At 53.1% G+C, this 16,921-nt stretch overlaps 1 protein-coding gene across 6 annotated transcripts in view; it reads left to right on the top strand.

The window, feature by feature from the left end:
• FAM53A (family with sequence similarity 53 member A) overlaps positions 1 to 4,872 on the top strand; it is a 30,731-nt gene extending 25,859 nt beyond the window's left edge. For all 6 annotated transcript variants that reach the window (XM_063107866.1, XM_063107867.1, XM_063107865.1 and 3 more), the window contains one exon: positions 4,055 to 4,872. In XM_063107866.1, coding sequence (XP_062963936.1) covers positions 4,055 to 4,330 — 276 coding nt within the window. In that variant the 3' untranslated portion in view covers positions 4,331 to 4,872. The remainder of the gene's footprint in view (positions 1 to 4,054) is intronic.
• The last annotated feature ends 12,049 nt before the right edge of the window (positions 4,873 to 16,921 follow it).

The raw sequence follows: 16,921 nt of genomic DNA, 5'->3' as shown, positions 1-16,921 counted from the left end.
TGGATCCGTTTTCATAGGTGGTGCTGAGCTTAGGGGGTCCTTTTCATTCTGAAGACTCATGTGCTTCATGCTGGGGAGTTTTCCTGGATTATTTTACAGGTGATTTCTTCCCTGCGCTCTCCCGCGTGGCTGTTTCTGCACCCTTTGGTTCTTTGTCACTCCAGTTGCTCAGGTGTCAGGCCTGTCTGATGGGCCCTCTACTTTTCTTTCTTGCTTCTGTTTTCTTTGTGGCTTTTCCACTTGAGGGATGGGCTGCTTTGTCTCCGAGGCGTTCCTGCGTTTTGTCTGGAGGGAGGATGTCTTCTTTTTCCTGCATAGCTTGTTCCTCCAGGTTGCTTTCCTTTCAGTTTATCCTCGTCTTTCAGGTGACCTACTCTCCTCAGATGTGTGATGGCATTGGATGTCTGCTTGTGTTTGAGTGGGGCTCTGCGTGTGTGGGGCGGCCCAACCGTGAGCATCCTGAGGGCCTGGGTGTGCGGGGAGTTGAGAAGCCCCCGGTAGCTGTGTCGCGAGGAGTTTCTTTTGGGATCAGAGTCCCTACAGAAGACTCTTCCAGTCCCCTGCCTGCAGAGTGCGGAGCCCAGTAGGGAGGGGGCCGGTGCTCAGCCCCCCCCCGCCCACTGTCCAGAAACACTGCGATACACTTCTCCATGAATAAACCTCTCTTGTACAAGTTTGGGGAGGAGTGCTAGGCAGAGGTCAGGGAGGGAGTGTAGGGTCCAAGTGCTCCTCACCTTGGAGTCACTGTCACAGCTCCCTCACTTGACACTCGACAGCACCCGCATATACCTGCATGTACACACATCTCTGTCCCCTGCCTTGGTGTGGAACGGGCTGGCCTCCTTGCTCCCCTTGGCCACATGACGGAGGCACCTGGTACTGGTTGTCTGTTGGTGTATATGTGGAGCCCTGGTCTGACACACACACACACACGCACACGTTGGGCTCCAGACACTCGTGGGCCTTTGGAGGTCACCCCATCTGGCTCCTGCCCAGCTGTGGCCTGCAGAGTGGCTGCTGTGCCCGTGGCCAGGGTCAGCTTTGGTTGCAAGTAGCCTCATCAGGGGATCCCGTCCTGCTGGCTGGGCCAGTGTACTTTCATGAGAGCAAATCTGGGTGTTTTCAGTTTGACCAAAGCCACAGGCCTCTGCATGTGGGATGGTGCAGATGTGGCCAAGGCTGGGATGGACATTTGTTGAAGCGATTTCTGGGTGGGTCCCCGGAGGGTTTCGTTCTTCTTCCAGGATCTCACCAGCTTTATTGTAGATGAGTTAAATTGGCTGTGGGGCTGGAGGCTTGTTTAGCTGTAAATTGGGACCTGGCTGACTGTTTTGCACAGTATAGAGCCCCTTATTTAGAACTCGAGACTTGATCTTTGCTTTTTGAACAATTCTATTGTGTCACCTGCTCAGACACGAGTACCATCGGACCAGAGTGATGGTGGCAGAGGCCATAACTGAGCCCTGGGCCTGGTGCCTGGGGACAAGGGTCATGCCTGGCAGGTAGTGCCCATCCAGGTCCCTCCACTTGGAGCCTTAGTTTTCCTACTGTGATCTGGAGCTTTATACAATATGCAGCACATGTCCATGTGAGGTAGCATAGTGAGAGCCCCTTGGCCTGTGTAGTTGTTGTGAGGAGTGTGTTAGGTCACAGAGCCACAGGTGTCAGTTTTATGTGGCAGTGGTTGTTCTGTAGCCGAAGTTGTTAAGAAGGCCGCCGCTTTTATGCTTGAGCTGCACAGCCACAGGCTGAGGATGCAGCTTTGTCACAGCGCTAGAGCACCCAGTGTGGTTCTCATGCCACTGTCATGTCCATGCAGTTGGTCCAGAGCATTGACTTCTGCAGCAACACGAATCAAAAGCAAAACGTCATAGTTCAAGATTTAAGGAAAGCTGGCCACCGAGGTCCTGTAGTATCACTGTGACTGCAGGTGTGCATGTGCCATGTGGCTGTCCACATGTGAGCAGGCAGTGGCTGGAGCTGGGAAGTAATGGGCAAGACCAGACAGAGCCAGAAGTGAGAGCTCAGGGGCTTGGCCTCTGCCATCTGGCCACGTGGGGCAGCCCTGCGTGTGGGCCACGCACTGTCCAGCAGGGACCAAGGAGACAAACTGTGTTTCAAGCCTGGCCATGGAGTTTGCACACAGAAGTGACATTGGTAGTCAAATTCACCTTGATTTGAATAAAAAAGGTATTGTGCACCTTTATTTTGTGACTGAAACTTGTGGCCAGTTGTATCTTTAAAGATTTGATTCTTCAGAATTTTACTTCTCCAATAGCAATTCAGTTTTTTATAGAACAACAAAAACAAAAGATGTGGCCATTCACCTTCTAGGGCCAAATAACTTCCATCAAATACTAGTTTCAAAGAGGAGCTCTGTCCTCCTGAGGGATGTGCGTGTTCTGCTGCGATTCACTGTGGAACTGTTTCCAGCCAATAGGTACTGTTTTTAGACAGAAAATAGGTTTTCTATCGCATGAGGCATCTCATTGCTGTTAGAGAATTGTGGTTTGGGGGAGGAGGTTTATCGGTTGTGTGGAGTTGGATAGCTTGTATTCTAGGCTCATAATTCTAGGTGGCCAGTGTCGCTGCGTCCACGTGATGAGTCTGCTGGTCTGTGCACTGGCATCTGTGTTGCTGTGCCTTGTGTCTGTAAACACTGGCTGACAGTGCGCATGTGCTTCTGAGAAGCCCCATACCACATGGTGATTTGTGTGTGAGGCCAGCGTGGGCATGGCCCAGGAGGGGAGCCTGAGCTGACCCTGAGAGGGCCTGGAGGTGACACCTGGCAGACAGAGCCAGGTGGCAAGGATGCTCCTGGTGGTGGAGATGTGGGCACAGGTTGCAGTGGATAGCGCTGGATGTTGCAGGATGGGGATCTCGAGGGGGGTCCAGGAGGTGATATTGCAGGGGACGGGATCTGGTGCTGCTGAGGTGGCTGCTGCTGAGGCACATCCTCGAGGTGGGCAGTGGCCCTGGACTGCGAGACACAGGGTTAGCCCTGAGGCGGGGAGGCCAGCACATGCTCCAGCTGGGCGTTCTCAGGGCTCCATGGGACAGTCCAGGAGGAGTGCCCTCCCGAGTGGAGAGGGACTCTGTACATTTCAGGGAGGGCTCTGGTCTGGGGGTACAGGCTGGAGGTTCTACTGTCCAGGGGAGCCCCTATCTTTAACGGGTTGGGGAAGGGGGGCTGCTGAGTAAGAACTGGCCAGGGAGGCAGCGTTAGGAGAGAGGGCAGCAGAGGCCCACCCAGAGCGAGATCTCAGAGCTGAGGGAGGGTGCAGGGGCTGGGCCTGGAGGTCCTGCCACTTGGGCAGCTCGGGGTGTGGCGTGTGCTGGGGGCAACCTGGAGGGGCTGGGTAAGGGCTGGGAGAAGCTGTGGGGGGCGGAGGGTGGTCGTTACTCAGAGGAGGCCTCTTCTGCATGTGTGTGTCTTAGATATTTTGAGGTGAGAAAGATTGAGGTGTGTTTATAGTTGAAGAACAGCCACAGAAGAGGAAGGCTGAGGAGAGAGAAAAGGGGGAAGCTTGATGGAGGCAGGTACCAGGGACACGGGACGAGGTGGGGCCCAGGGGCACTTGCCGTGGGTGGAGTTGGAGCAGTCTGATGGCATCCAGGTGGAGGAGAGACCAGGAGTCCCCCCTGAGGGCCTCACAGGCTGCCGTGAGGTTGTCTGTCAGGTGTGGTACTGGGTGGGGGCCACTGTTGAAGTGGAGGGTATGCAGGACCTGCCCTGGCCAGGCCATCTGCTGAGAGCAGGACAAGGCCCAGGGATGAAGTTCCCACGCTTGAGTGTCCTGGGAGTCTTGGGGCTTGGTCAGGTGTCAGGTGCCCATGAACCTGGTGCATTTGTTCTGGGCAGGACCAGGATGTATGCCCCACCCCACCCCCAACACCAGGCGAGTGCTGTGGAAGCCACAGGGGACCAAGGATGTGGGCACTGTGTGTGGACTTGGGGATGGCTGAATACCACGCCCATAGAGTGGGGTCAGCAGGATGCTGCCTCTCTCATAATCTGCTGGAAGTGCTTCAGCCCATGTCTTTTCTATTGCAGACATTAAAAAATTCAAAAAGCCTTTGCTCCCTCGATCATGAAGATGATGAGGATGACACCCAAGTGAAGACGGTTGTGTCCTCCCCATGTGACTCACGGGATCTCCTGGGCATCGTCATGCCAGGCTCTAGCCCATGGGCCTCGAGGGAGCGGGCAGCCAGCGACGGCAGGGGCGGGAGCAGCAGGGACCCCAGTGACTGGGACAGCGCTGGGGAGGAGGGCGTCTTCCCTCTGGACCACAGCGAGCTGGACCTCGAGCAGATCGAGAACAACTGACCTGGCCGGCACCTCTGGCCTGCTCTCAGTGCGGACAGAAAACAGGTCACATGCTGTTTTGAACACTGAGGCATAATTTTGATTCAGTTTTTCCTAAAGATGTATTTTGCATTTTTATGGCTTTTACAGTTCTGGAGAAAGCGTCTCTATTTTGAAATGAATTTTCAGAAGGGCATTCTATTAAACGTGAGTCTATCTGCAGACTCCAGGGGGGTTTATGCTCCTTTTGTGAAGAGCCTACTGTGAAGAGCACGTACTGTGGCTTAGTGCCCAGAGGCTGCGTCCCCTCCGTCCAGGGGGTGTCGTGGGTGCTTGGGGCCTGTGTGTGGGCATTTTGTGCCCTTGGACTTTGTCATCCGTGTGCTGGTGAACCACCAGCTTGCGACCACGTGGTTTTCCAGCACCCGGCAGTGCCGCTGTTTGGGTCAGGGCCGAGTGCGTGCTTCCTATGGCCACAGAGGGCCTTTGCATCTCAGGTGGGGCGTGAAGGCCACTGGTGGCAGTACCTGGTTGTCAGTTCAATAAAAGGCCTTTGCTTTGCACATGTGACTTCTGGTTAATTTTTGTTTTCATGGTTTACAGTGGGCCTGGTTGGACCGCAGGCCCGTGTAGCGCTGGACAAAGAATGGCTTCCTTTCTTTCCTATAATTCAGTAAAATTGCAGGGATTTCTACTAAAGATGTTGATCTGAGGAACATTGGTTAAGAGGAAGGAGTTTGTGATAGCAAAAGAAAATGAAAGTCTTTGGAGAAATTTTCCTGGTTTTTTTCTCTCCTGAGATAATTTGCGAAAGGCTGTTGTCATCAATTGATGGTGCCTTAGTGGGTTTGAGCTGTAGATCAGAGGAGGGGAAAGGTGGGACGTGATTGGCTTTTTCAGATTGGCCTTCCTGAGGCTGCCTGGAGCACGGGTCCCCTCTGGCCTCTCCCCTGCGAGATGGCAGGTGGGGTGGGGCTGCTGTTCTAGGGACCCCACCCTGGGAACCACTGCTCTGTTGCCTCTTGCTTAGATGAGTCTCCTGCTCCTTGTCCTGGGGGATCACAGCCCTGTGGGGAGCCCCCCTCCCCGGGCGGTCACCCTCCAGGCATAACTCCGGGTCTGCCCAGTATCCCCCACTGAAGGACGGTGACCCAGGCTTGGGAGGTCCCCTCAGCCATATAGCCCACTGTGCCCCAGCTCAGTCCCTCAGCTGGGAAGCAGTCCCCCACTGTGGGTTTGGAGAAGTTCCCAGCTTGCTCTCATGAACCAGGCCCTCCCTGAGCTGGGGGAGGACAGTGGGCTTGTTCTGTCCACCCACCCTCCCCAGCGTGGGCTGCTGGGCTGCACCCCAGCTCTGAGTCTGGCTTGGGTGGGTGGGGTGAGGGATGTGGGCTGCTCTGGGGTTGAACTGAGGTCTCTGCTGGTGGCGTTGCCCTCCTCCCATCTTTCAGAAGCTTCCTGGTGGCTCCTCTTCAGTTCCTGGAAGTCCAGACCCCACATGGCCTCTGGCACAGTCTCCCTGCTCTACTCGCCACAGGCCTGATGCACTCCCTGCCACGCCCAGGCTGCTTGTGCCGTCCCCACACTGTGGGTGTTGTGGGGGCCCTCCTTGGTCTGCTGTGGCTACTGGTCTTCTTGGCCCACTGCTGCCCCCTTCCCTTCTCCCCCCATAACTCCTCCTTGTCGGCCTCTCGCTCGGGTGTCCATGTCGCCACTCAAGGCGTCCAGGACGAAGCACTGGCCTCTATGTCCCTGCAGGGACTGGGCACCTCCAAGCCCTCAGGAGCTCGTGGCCTGCCCCCAGCCTCCAAGTTTGCCGCCTCCCTGCAGACTCACGGCTTCCCCGCTGCAGTGACTCCTCTCACCTGTTATTTTCAAATCCGGCTTTTTGGTAAGTGTCTTGACCATCTTTGAGTGTACAGTCCAGGGGCAGTAAGTTCTCAGTGCTGAGCCGCCCTTCCCCTGACTAGTGGGGACCCCCCAAGTCTATCTTTTACTGAGGGGGCCATAGTCCCCCATCTTCTAGCCGCTCTTTCATCACCATTAATACTCACGTTGCCCCCGTTTGACCCTGTGTGGTTTCTTCTTCCTGCTTGGACTGAGACTGATATAACCTTCTCATGATTTTTCGTTCATATTTTTTAATTGAGCTAAAATACACGTAACATAAAGTTCACCCTTTTAACCATTTTCAAGTGTGCAGTTTGGCGGCGTTAAGCACATTCACACTCTTGTGCTGCCATCACCACCATCATCTCCCCAAGCTGAAACTGTCCCCCTTAAACGCTCACTCCCATTGCCCCTCCCCCAGCCCTGGCACCCACCGTTCCACTTTCTGTCTCTGTGGATTCAGTGACTCTAGGGACCTCATACGAGTGGACTGACATAGTATTTGTTGTTTTGCAACTGTCTTATGTCACTTAGCATCACATCCTCAAGGGTCATGCGTGGTGTAGCAGATGTCAGGATTTCCTTCTTTTTTGAGGCTGAGTAATATTACATTGTGTGGTTGGCCCACCTTTTGCTTATCTGTTCTTGAATCTTTTTAAGACAGATGGTGGGTCTTGTTGCTCTCAGGGGCTTGCCATTGCTTTTAGGACAGTGTCAGCTGTGGCCACGGTCCCCCTAGCTCCTCATTCACTGGCTTGCCCTTCCCGTTCTGGCCATGGCCTCCTAGCTGGTCCTGCTCAGCCCGAGTGTCACCTTCACAGACTCCCACCTCCCGGTTTCCCAGATGCTCCATGCCCACAGGTGTCAGAGCTCAGTTGAGGCAGGTAGGTACAGGCCGGCTAGAGACTGGGGAGAAGGGACGCCTGGGCCAGGCAGAGAATGTGCCCTGCCTGCCGGCCATGTCCTCTCCAGAGTTCTTCCTGGCACCCGGTCTCCTCGCGGGCTGCTCCTGGGAGGACAGCCAGCCTCTCATGGGGGCATTGTCTGGGCCCCAGGCCTCCAGGGTCTTAGGGCTGAGTCAAGAACTCTTCCAGCTGCTCTGACTGCGGACCGCCCCTCCCCCATCTCCTCCTTCCTCCTGAAACCGGCTCACCTGGGCCCCAGTACTTTCCAACTGGCTGGTTATCGAAGCTGGGATTTATTCTCCCCTCTTGCCCCTAAGGGCCGGCTTACTCTAGGCTGCCTGGGCCCACACTGTAACGCCTGCCTCTGCCCTGCTGTGGCCCTTCCTGCTCCCCGCTAGCTGCCCCAATGGTTGACCCTGCACAGGGGCCTCTGAAGACCAGGCTTGGGGAGTCCCTGGACCTGGCCCCCCATGTTGGCCGCCTCTCTCTGCAGCCCTGTCCTGGCGGATGGTGCACCTGCTGTTCCCTCCAGGCCAGGTGGCTTCAGGTGGCCTTGAGAGAGGTAGGGGGTGGCCTGGCTGGGGGCCCTTTCTGGCCAGCCTGGGGCAGCAGTCACCATGGGCCATGCTAGGGATGCAGGGATAGCCAGCCTCCTGCAATCACAGGCCCATCTTTCCCAAGGCTCTCGTTACCCGAGCGCTGGTCCTGGGACTGGGCTGACCCCTGTTTCCCTCCAGGGCTGGGGCTGGGCTGAGACCCATGCAGGTGACAGTGGTTGAGAGCCCTTGAACCACCCTGGGCCTAGTGCAAGGCCACCTCTTCACAGCTCAGTCCCCAGGCCTGATAATCGTAGTGACCGAGGCAGCGGCATGGGGATGGCCTCTGTCACCAGGGCCAGGCACCTCTATAAGTCCTCTTGTGGAGGGCAAACAGTTTCCTTGCATGCAGCTGGCAAAAAGTGGCTACTCAGCCAGCGCCCTAAACAAGTGTGGAGCTGCTGCCTGTGTTCGCGTGGGGACAGTGCAGCAGGAAGTACACACAGATATCCAGAGGTCAGAGTGGCGGCTCGAGGGGGCATCACCACTGTTCCGGGCCCTGCAGGCTGGGATGTTGGGTCTGAGACCCTGGACTGGAGCCTTTACCTTCAGTAAAAACGTGAATTAGATCTTTCTTCCTAGTTGGCACTGTCCCCGCCTGTCCAGCTTTGGCTGGAGGGGGTCTCCCTTGAGGACCCGAGCCCCATGCCAGCCCCTGTGGCCTCCTGAGGTCTCAAGTATCCACATGCTCGTTCATCCCACAGATGCCGACTGGCCCATTCCTGGCACAAGGCACTGCTCTAGACTTGAGGAGGTGAGAGGGGGTGGGATCTGGGGAGGTATGTTCCACTCAGAAGGAACAGATAGTGCAAAGGCCCTAAGGCAGGAGTGTGCCTCGGGTGCTGCAGGGCATTGGGGAGGCCCCAGGGTGAGAGTGGCAGGAGGGGTGGGCCAAAATAAGAGGGTGGAAAAGTGTTCAAACACATCAGCAGGCATAAGAAATGAAAATCAGCTAAAATCTCCCGTGAATGGGGGAATATACACAAACTTAGCTATTTTCAAAAGTTAATATGCTACAGTGAAAACTGACACAATTGCAAGGAGAAATTCACAAATCCACCATCCTAGTCAAGATTTTGGTAATCCTCTCTTAGTAGTTAATTAGCCAAGTAGACCCAAAAGAAAATGGTAAGGATGCAGGAGCTTTGATCGCCCTGGTCAGTGAGCCTGAGCTGAAGGACGTCTGCGGGACGAGGCTGGGAACCACTGGGAAATCATGTTAATTTCAGGCACATGTGGAACCTGTCGAAAGTTGACCATGAATTGACCAGAAAAATGAATTTCAAGGAATTGGTATCGTACAGATCCTATTTTCTGACCACAACTCAGCAACAAAAAAGATAGCAAACAAAACCTCATGTGTTTAGAAAACTAAAAAAAAATGCACTTTTTTATGTAACTCATGGATCTACGAAAAAATCATCTTACGTGTTAGAAAACACTCACAACTGGATGATAATGAACATGCTACATGTCAGAACTTATGAAATAGATCTGAGCTGCATGTAGAAGGGAACTCAGTCTTAAATGACTATATTAGAAGAAAATGAAAGCGGACAATTAGCGAGCCAAGCATCCAGCTTCAGAAGTCAGGGCAGAGGCCGGCACGCTGTTCCCTCAGGGGCCCGACGGTGGGTGTGCCGGGCTCCGAGGGCCACCTGCGCTCTCTGGGGAACATTCTTTTCTCTCCCTCTCGCCTCCTCTCCACCCTTCAACAACGTAGATGCCACCATTCTTGGCTCGTGGCCTGTACAAGAACAAGCTGGGGACCAACCCCTGAGTGAAGGGAACAGAGGAATAAATACAGCCAGGGCGAGGGAAGAAAGGAGATAGAGACGAGATGGCTCCGGCAGAGGCCCACAGGGCTGACGAGAGTCTGCTGAGCTTGGCTGAGGGAAGAAAGTCTGTGGACAGATAAATGCTGTCAGAGCAAAGGAGCAGCAACACTGCAGATGCGGCAGAGATCGGCAAGACTCCTAGGGAATATTATGGATAACTTAGGGGAAACGGACAAACTCCTGGAAACACAGTGCCAAGAACTGACTCAAGAGGAAACAGAACCCACAATAGTCCTGTGACTGTCAAACTGAATGGAACAGTAGCTTAAAATCTTCCTGCAAAGAGAACACCAGCCCCAGATGATTCTATAGGCAAGTTCTACAAAATATGTAAGAAAGGAAATCCCAACCTTTCACAATTTCTTTCAGGGACTAGAAAGACAGAAGACCCTCCCCAAGTTCCTGCATGAGGCACATATAATCTTGATGTGCAAACCAGACGGGCACAGTGGAGGCTGCTGATGGTCCTGAGCTGACCCTGCAGCCTTCGCCTGTTCCCCTGTGCATCTGGACAGTGTGGAGGGGACTGTGGGGGCAGGGATCAGCTGGTCCCCGGGGGCAGTGGAGCCCCAACAGCAAGCCCTTCCCATCTGCCTACCCTGCTCCCTCCATCTGATCACCATACAAGAAAGAAGCTCAGGCCCTTCCCACCACTCCCCAAGGTCAGGGTCACAGGTGGGCAGAGTCCACTCTGGACTCCCCTCAGCCTTCCAGACAGCAGGGGAGCAGGCCCCCTCTGTCACCCCTACCCCCACCAGAGGCCTCTCCCTGGGCCCCGCCTCGTCCCTACCGTTCCTGACCTTGGGTCCCACTCCGGGTGCCTGGCTGGGCCCTCCAGTGGTTCCCGCAGACCCTGGAGCCCCCTCAGCCGCTGCCTCGATGCTGTGAGTGTGTGAGTGGCAGCTCTCGTGTCACGTTGGACAGGAAGCGAGCCCCCGTAGCCGGACCCCTGATCATGCACCTTTTCCTGTTTTTCTACAGTTATGGATATAGTTTTTTTAAAAACCTCTTTAAGTTAATTTTGGTAATTCATATTGTCTTAGAAAATGGTCAATTTTATCAAGAATCTCAAATGTATTAATTTGTCACTTTTAATCTCCTCGGCTGCTCTGATTTCCCTCTTTTTCAGTCCTTATGGGCTTTTGTGTTTTCTCTCTCTCTGTTGAGTAGACTGGTCTGGGGTTTGTTTATTTTATTTACTTATTTTGAAGAAACAGCTCTTGGATTTACTGATGGGTTCTCCCATTTTTCTTGTTTCCAATTCGTTAATTCAGCCTCTATCTTTATTCCTCCCCCTCCTGCCTCCCCTGGATTTACTTTATTGTTCTGTTTTTCCCTCCTTGTGTCGAATGTTTAGTTCATTTATTTTCAGTCTCTCTTGCTCAGTAATGAAAACATTTAAGGCTGTGAATTCTCTGCTGGCTCCTCCTGAGGCTGGCTCCGTGGACGTGCGGTTTCTCTTCCCATACAGTTGTAAAATCGTTTGTCGCGGCAGATTTTATTTACTCTGACCTCGGAGTTATTTAGGAGAGTATCTCTGAGCTTCCAAATCATCTGGCTTCCTTTTTAGATCCTTTTATTAATTTTTAGGCTCATTGCATTGGTTTAAGTAATGAGGCTTATAAATGTTTTACCATTTGAAATGTAGGGAAGTGTGTGCTTGTGCATGTGTGTGTGTGTGCCCATGTACATACGTGTGTGCACATGCATGTGTGTGCACATGCTCTCAGGTACACAGTGCAGGCATACGTATGCACATGTACACATGTGCACATGCATGTGTCTCTGTTCGTGCATGCGGGTGTACATGTGTGTATGTGTGCCTCCATGTATCTACATGGGGTCTACATGTGCATGTGTGCCCAGGTGTGCACACACGTGTGTGCCTGCATGTGTTTGCATGTGTGTCTTTGGGTTCATGTGGGCATGTGTATCTATGTACATGTATCTAACGTGCATGTAACATGCATGTGCATGCATATATGTGTGCTTGTATAGGTGAGTATACACACAGATGTGTAGTCTGTGCCCACATGTGTACACAGGTGTGTGTGTACACATGTGTGCACAGTTCTGTGGTTTCTGACCAGGGTGCGTGCTCCGTGGGTGGGGCATGGTCGTCTCTGAGCACTCAGCTGCCCAGGCAGGGACGTGGGTGAGAGACTCAGAACCCTCCTCTTCATTCCAGTTCTATCCACTTGATCCAGGGCCTCTGGCGCAGTCTGGGCACCATCCAGGGGGCAGACAGGCTCACCTCCTTGCTATCAAGCTGGAGTCCCCAGCTGTGCTCATGACAGATGTCCTGAACTCATGAGAGGCTGCGGCCATGGTCAGGTGGATGACCAGGACTGTGTGGGCGTGGGACCCATGCACCCCTTTTGTGATCAGGATAGAAACAAAAGTACCTTAAGGGCCTTTTGGTGGTCTGGTCTTGGGGGTGTTGTTAAGAAATCTGGAGGTCTCCTGTGCAGGCTGCAGAGAGGATGGGGCTTGTCATGTGGCCCCATGTGTTCCCTCCAGCTTCTAGGAGGGGCCCATGCGACAGGACTGCAGAGCTCTGGGGAAGTGGCCTGGGGTGGCAGAGGGTGGGGTGGGGGTTGGTTAAACAGAAAGTCAGTTCTATTCCTAGCTTTCTAATTATAAAAAATCGTGAATGGATGTTGAATTTTGTTATTTTTTATTCATCTATTGAGATAATCATATGATATTATTCTTTAATCTGTATGTTAGTCTGATTGGGCTGCTGGAACAAAATACCACAAACTAGGCTTAAAAATGGAAATTTATTTTCTTGCAGTTCTGTAGGCAGGAGGTCTGAGATCAAGGTGTCTCCTGAGGCCTCTCTACTTGGCTTGCAGATGGAGTCTTCTGTGTCCTCACGTGGTCGTCCCTCTGTGTGTCTGTGACCTAATCTCTTCCTATAAGGACAACTGTCATGTTGGATTAAGACCCACTCTAATGACCTCATTTAACCTTAGCTACATCTTTAAAGACCCTGTTTCCAAATATTAAAAATTTTTTTGTTGTGGTATAATATACATAACATAAAATTTACCATTTAAATCACTTTCAAGGGCCGAGCCCGTGGCGCACTTGGGAGAGTGCGGCGCTGGGAGCGCGGCGACGCTCCCGCCGCAGGTTCGGATCCTATATAGGAATGGCTGGTGCACTTACTGGCTGAGTGCCGGTCACGAAAAAGACAAAAAAAAAAAAAAATCACTTTCAAGTGTACAGTTCAGTGGCATTAAGTACATTCACACTGTTGTGTAGCCATCACCACCAACCATCTCCAGAACTTTCTCATCTTCCTGAACCGAAACTCTGTCCCCTTTAAACACTGACTCCCTACTCCCCTCCCCCCAGCACCCACCCTTCTACTTCCTGCCTCTATGAGTGGGATGACTCTAGGGACCTCACATGAGTGGAATCCCACAGCGTTGGTCCTTCTGGGACTGGCTTATTTCACTTGCTTGATGTCGTCCAAGTTCATCCACGTTGTCGCGTGCGTCAGCATTTCCTTCCTGTTCAAGGCTGGATAACGCCCCACTGTGTGGCTAGACCACATCTTGTTTGTCCATCCCTCCCTCCGTGGACACTGGGCTGCTCCCAGCTCTCGGCTGTCGTGATTCTGCCGCCGTGAACGTGAGTACACACATGTCCAGACCCTGCTCTGATTCTTTTGGGTACGTACCTAGAAGTGGAACTGCTGGATCGCATGGTAGTTACATTTTTAATGCATTGAGGATCCCACTTACTGTTTTCTCCAGCAGCTGCCACATTTTACGTTCCCACCAGCTGTGCACGAGGTTCCAGTTTCTGTCACAACACTTGCCATTTTCTTTCTTTTTTCTTTTTCTTTTTCCGACAGTAGCCGTTTTAATGGGTGTGATGGACTGCATGTGGAAGTGGCGTTTTTTTCCCTGTGTTGTTGCTGATATCTAACTTACCCACATTATAGCGGGAAATTTCTTGAAATCTTATGTGGTCACTTTTTATAAACATTCCACATGTGCTTGAAAAGAATACATACTTTGAAGATATTTGTGTGTATCTTCAGATGTATCTAGATTTATTGTACGAATCTATATCCTTGTTTTTTTGTTGTTTGCCTGGCATATCAATTATCGATAGCTGTGCGAGATCCTACGATGGCCGATTTGTTTGTTTCTTTCTGTAGTCCCGCAGGTACATACAAGTTGGGAATTACTATACATTCCCGTTGAGTTGAACCTTTTGTAATGACACATGGACGCTCTTTGCCTGTAGTGGTAATTTTTGCTTGAATTCTGCTTTGTCTAAGGTACTAGATCATCATCTTGGTTTGGGCTGCTCTGCTGGCGCTCGTGTCTTTGTCTCGTGTGCCACCGCATGTTTACTCGTCCCTCTGTGCTCATCCTTCCTTCCAGTAGATCTCAGCTTCCGTCTGGTCTCCTGTCCCTTCAGCCTGAACTTCCTTCAGGATGTATCGTAGTTGGCTCTGATGCCTCAGCTTTCACTGACCTGAAAATATTTCGTCTTCATTTTTGAAGGATACTTTTGCTAGGCGTAGAGTTCTGGTTTGTCATTTCCTTCCTGTACTTTAAAGAAGCAACTGACTCCATTGTCTTCTGGCTCCCACAGTCATGACGAGAGGTGGGAGGTGAATTTTATTGTAGTTTCCTGTGTGTAATATGCACCCCCACCCCCACCCCACCGCAGGAGCCTTTAAGATTTTTCTTTACTTTCGATTTTCAATAGGTTGGCCGTGCCACATCTAGGAATGGGTTTTCTTTGTATTTCTCTCGCATGTTTATTTGGTTGGTTAGTTGGTTGCTTGTTTTTTTTGGCTGGCTTCTTGAGTCAGCGTTTCTGTAGCATTTTCTTTCTCCTTCTGTAGTGTCCCCAGTTTCGTCCTTTCTTTCTCTGTCCTGAGCTAGAAATGCAGAGTGCCTCAGAGGCTCTGTGACCTGCCAGCTACGTGTTTTCCCTGCAGGCTTGAACCCAAGCTGGGGCCTTGAACATTACCAGGCACTGATAAACTTGTTTAGATTGTTGTCTGACACTGAAATGTCAAACATGTTGCTAAACGTAGAAACTGGTCCAGTCCCTGAGCCAAATTCCTTAAACCTTCATGTAAACTCCATAACCTGACCCTTTCATTGCAGACGTGTGTGGGTAGAACATTCTCTCGCTGTCTGTCATGAAGATGCCACAGCCCTCTGGATGTAATTTTCCCTGATAAATGCTTTGGCTGTATCATCCTGTCATTTAATGCTTCTTTCTTTCTTCCTTCTTCTTTTTTTTTAAGTGTGTCTTGGGACAGTTCAAGGCAGTCCCTTGCAAGAACTCCCCTGCTGCTGCTTTTGGGGTGACTTCTGTGGTGCGTGTGGCTGGACAGAACACCTCTGGGGCTCCAGTTTCACATATGTTAGGCCACGTGACAGTTCATGCTGTTGGCCAAACCTGGCTGTTCCCCCCTCCCCACAAAGTGTCTTCTTCGGTGGTAGAACCACTGTGTCCCCCTGGGTGCCCACCCTGGTGTGGCACCTGCTTGGAAGCTTCTGCCCACTTGGAAAGGCTTGTTCCCCTCTGGAATTCTGTTCTCCAAGCTGCCCTGTGTCCACTGTTCCTCACTGTCCTGCAGCAAGTCGGGGTTTTAATTTTGATGAGTTTTTCTTGTTGCTGTAGGAGCAACGGGCTTTGGCATCTTCACATCCAGGCAGAGGCAAGCGTCCCCAGGTGTACATTTTTCTACACTCTTCTGTTCAAGCTTTCTATGGCTTTCTGCGTTAGGTCTTTGGTAGACAGACTGGAGTTGTTTTCTTCACCCCACCTGACCATCTTTAGCTTTCCCTCGGAGTGTTTGGTGTGTTTGTGCTTATTCTCTTTACTGCTATGGTCTTGTTCTGTACCTTCGTCTCCTGTCTCTCATGCTCTGTTCTATTTCTGTTCTTTAACTGGGGACCCTACACATTGTAAGGAGCACACAATGAGGGAAGGGGGAAAGGGCCTGGAGAAAAGAGGACCCCCGTCCAGCCCGTCACCCAGGCCCAGGGCCCTGCTCCCACCTCTCAGCCTGGACATCTCCTTGTCTGTCTGAATAGCCCAGGAGTGTGAGGGTGAGGGCAGGGTTCACCTGCAGCCCCTCAGTAGCCGGGCAGGAGGGGTGCAGGGAAGCAGACACGGGCCTCCTGTGAGGTGTTGCCATCTCACAGTGTGGCCAGTGAATGTCCTTGCCCCTCTGGTGCTGAGCAGCCAGGGTCATGGGGAGGGGCTGACAGGACTGCTCCTCCCCCCATCCTCATGCTGGGACCTGGGGACACAGTGGGGACAGATGTGGCCTGGCCTCTTGGCACCCTGGGCATGTTGATGTCCCTGAGGTTGTGGATTGGGGACTGAGGGCACTAAGGGCAGTGGGCATCTCACTTCTCCCCAGGCCCAGGGGTCCCAGAGCTGGTGGAGCCAGGATGGCCCCAGGTTGAGGCAGTGACGGTGGTGAGTGGCCCTCGCGGACGCCTCAGCAGTGCCCAGAATGCGGCCGATCCCTTTGGCCTCCCACTGACCTTGGACCACCCCAGGGAAGGTCCAGAGGCCAGGGGCTCTGCTTCCCCTGCAGCTCCCTTAGCTCAGCAGGCCACCACCCCATGTGTCTTGCTGTGGCCAGTGGCTCTGCCTGCACTGCCCCTGGAAGCCACTGGGTGGCAGCAAAGATCACCCCTGGGTGGTGGCCCAGCCTGTGGGGCCCTGGAGCCTGGGTGCGGAGCCCGAGGTGCGGTGGGGATGGGGCTCCCTTCCCCGTCGGTCCTGCCTGCTCTGGTGCCCCAGGGACCTGGTTCCTTCCACTCCCCAGCCAGGGCTGGGCCGGGTGTTGGGCTGAGGGGATAGAGGTGCCGTCCCTAGAAGAGTGAATACTGGACGCACTGGGGGGACATGGACAGGAAGGAGCGCCCCCAGGGAGGCCAAGCCATCAGGGGACTTGTCATGAATTTGGAGGTTGGGAGCAGGTGGGGGGAGCAGAGAATTTACTCAAAATTAGTTACTTCAGGGCCAGGCCCCTTCTCTTGGGCCGGGGAGTGCGGGACCCTGCAACAGGCAGTGGCTGGTAGATCTTCGTACAGGCCTGGTGGTCTTTGGCCCCTGGCACCCCGTCTTCTGCACAAGTGGGCTGAAGATGTGACCCCAGGTGTGACTCCAGGGCCTGTGGAGCCCTGCCCTCCTCTCTGGATGCCGCCATTGATAGACGGGCCCCATGCACAGAAAGGTGGGTGACTTGCCTGATGCCACACAGCTCACAGCGGTGGCGGGGGAGCCCTGAGGTTCAAGCCCTAGACCCCTGACTGGCCTCCTGATTCAGGAGGTCCACCCTGCTGCATGGAGACCCCGGGAGGGGCTGCTGCTGGGGCC

Source organism: Cynocephalus volans, chromosome 9, assembly GCF_027409185.1.
Source record: "Cynocephalus volans isolate mCynVol1 chromosome 9, mCynVol1.pri, whole genome shotgun sequence".
Taxonomy (NCBI): domain Eukaryota; kingdom Metazoa; phylum Chordata; class Mammalia; order Dermoptera; family Cynocephalidae; genus Cynocephalus; species Cynocephalus volans.
Note: the sequence above shows the minus strand (reverse complement) of the source record. Positions and strands in the feature narration are given on the sequence as shown.